Source organism: Mus caroli, chromosome 17 (assembly GCF_900094665.2).
Source record: "Mus caroli chromosome 17, CAROLI_EIJ_v1.1, whole genome shotgun sequence".
Classification (NCBI taxonomy): Eukaryota; Metazoa; Chordata; class Mammalia; order Rodentia; family Muridae; genus Mus; species Mus caroli.
The window spans coordinates 74,430,518-74,432,886 of record NC_034586.1 but is presented as its reverse complement, the minus strand read 5'-3'; the positions used below and the strand labels follow the sequence as shown (position 1 = coordinate 74,432,886).

Below are 2,369 nucleotides of genomic sequence, written 5' to 3'. Positions count from 1 at the left end.
TCGACATGGCAGAAATGGGTGAGAGGAGCGTGGGCAAATAGTAAATTGGTGGTTATCTTAGACACATCTTGTATAGAGCTCCTTCCTGCCTGTATAGAGATTTCAAATTGCTTGCATAAGCTGACATTCCAACCCTTGCAGTTCTTTAAGGACAGATGTTAACCCCCAGTGGCCTAGCTCCCGAAAAGCTGCTCTTTCCAGTCGCCTTTCTCCTAAAGCTGAAGTGGCTTGTCTTTAGTCTCATGATGAAATGCACACTCAATTTGTTGAGGGTCTGGCATCTGATTGGCTCTTCGATTTTTCTCTCACAGGAGATGAGAAAAGAGTTATTTATTGTTTGTAGGTTATCTAGGATTACGTTAAGGACTCTCTTGTAAAATTTAGATATGTCATGAAACTTTTAAAATCTCATAGATATATGCAGTGCATCTTGGTCATATCCATCTCTCACGCCCTTCCTTCAGCTTCCCAGCCCCCTGTGCTTCCCCAAGATGTCCCTGTCTTCCTCTCGACTTNATGTCTTTTTAAAAAACACCCTACAGAGTCCAGTCAGTGCTGCCATAAGCCCACGTCTGCTCATCCACGGAAGCCCAGGTGACCCGCNAGTGCCCTCTGNGAGCCCCAAGAAGGGCAGCCTAGCCCTCCTCCCCAGCCGTCAGTTGCCTTTGTCTCCTCGAAGGGTGGGCATGAAGCCCTCTTCCCTTCTGTGCTGAGTGCTCAACTCTCTTGATCTTGATTATGAGACTCTTAATTTGGAAGAATTTATGAAACTTTTGGTCATTTTACTTTTCTGTCTTCATTCTTTATAAAAATGAAAGTTCTTCCAAGGTATAAAATACCTAATAAGTTGCACAAACTGCTTGTCTGCTCTGTACCGTGTTTGTCTTTCCTGGGATCTTAGGGAAGATGGCAGGCACCACATGCTGTCAGGCCCTCTTCTGAACTACACTGCTCAGGGCTCCTGTGGATATTTTTTTCAAATCAAGACTTTCCCCTGTTAGTTTGCGTTGTGACAGATTTGAAAAGGAATTGCATCAATTGTCTGCTATTCTAAAAGGTCTTTTAAAACGTAGTTGTTCTGAACTGAGTTTTGCTTTTCTCTCCTTTTCAGGCTCAGATTGCTTTCCTTCAGGGGGAGAGGAAAGGACAAGAAAATTTGAAGAAAGATCTTGTGAGGAGGATCAAAATGCTGGAATATGCTTTGAAGCAGGAAAGGTAATTCACTGAAATCCCATGTCCCACCATTTACGTTCCTAAACTAAAATCATGTTGTAATTCCGTGTGCTCNTGAACTCAGAGCATCGAATAGACATCCTTATATGATCGCAGTTCAGTAAGGCGGGTGACATGCTGTAGAACATTTTACACACATTCCTTCATGCTCTGCNTTTTCCTCGATTTAGACTGGCATCCATTCCTCTCTCTTCCACGTTCCACTTTTTATTATTTGTTTACTTAGGTTTGTGTGTTTTGAGGCCGGGTTTCATACCACCTAGGCTTTAGCCCCAGACTCACCTCTCATATCCTCAGCTCCAAAGCTGTGTCTTCTGCCTCTTAATTCTCAAGGACTAGGCTTATGGGTGACCCCACTCATCTGTCTGTCTGTCTGTCTGTCTGTCTGTCTGTCTGTCTGTCTGTTTGTTTTTGTTTTTTTCCTTTTAATGTAGTTTTTGGTTGGTTGTTAGTTTATTTTTCTTTTCATGGTTTTAAAGATTGAGCCCAGGGTCATGGGCACGCTGTGCAAGTACTTTACCATTGAGCTATAGATGCCTAGTGCTCAACCATCTATAGAGTAATATTCTATTTAATTCGTACAGAAAATTCTATAATTTCTCCTTTTTACAATGCAATCATACACTGGGTTGTTTTGTTTTGTTTTGGTTTTTTGTTTTTATTTTTATGCTCCTTTGGGAGATGTCTTTATCTCTCCAGGAGGAAAGCCTTCTTATTTCGGTAGTGTTATATTTGGGTCATAAGTAAAGGGGAATAGGTCACATGTGAGAGTTTTCAAAATTATCATGTGGATTAAGTTTCTTCAGTGGCTACATTTTTTTTTTTGTCAGCAGTCTGAAGTGGTTCATTATTTTCAGTAATCTGAACATCTGATAACCTGATATTAGAATGCTCGGTTTTGGTAATTTTTTGCCTTATTTTTGATAGTCACTTGCTTTTCTTTCATTTTTGAAGTTGGCAAATGGACTGTTTGTTAAAAAAAAACAAACCCAACATAAAATAACATAACATAAAATAATTTTAAATGTTGAGGAATTGATACACAAGAGATTTCTCTTGCTGATAAAAAATAAATGGAGAGATGGCTCAGCGGTTAAGAGCGCCGACTGCTCTTCCAAAGGTCCTGAGTTCAAATC

The 2,369-nt window shown here is 40.4% G+C and overlaps 1 protein-coding gene across 1 annotated transcript in view; it reads left to right on the top strand.

The window, feature by feature from the left end:
• Strn (striatin) overlaps positions 1–2,369 on the top strand; it is an 85,175-nt gene that overhangs the window by 34,952 nt on the left and 47,854 nt on the right. The window contains exon 2 of the mRNA XM_029470915.1: positions 1,112–1,215. Coding sequence (XP_029326775.1) covers positions 1,112–1,215 — 104 coding nt within the window. The remainder of the gene's footprint in view (positions 1–1,111; positions 1,216–2,369) is intronic.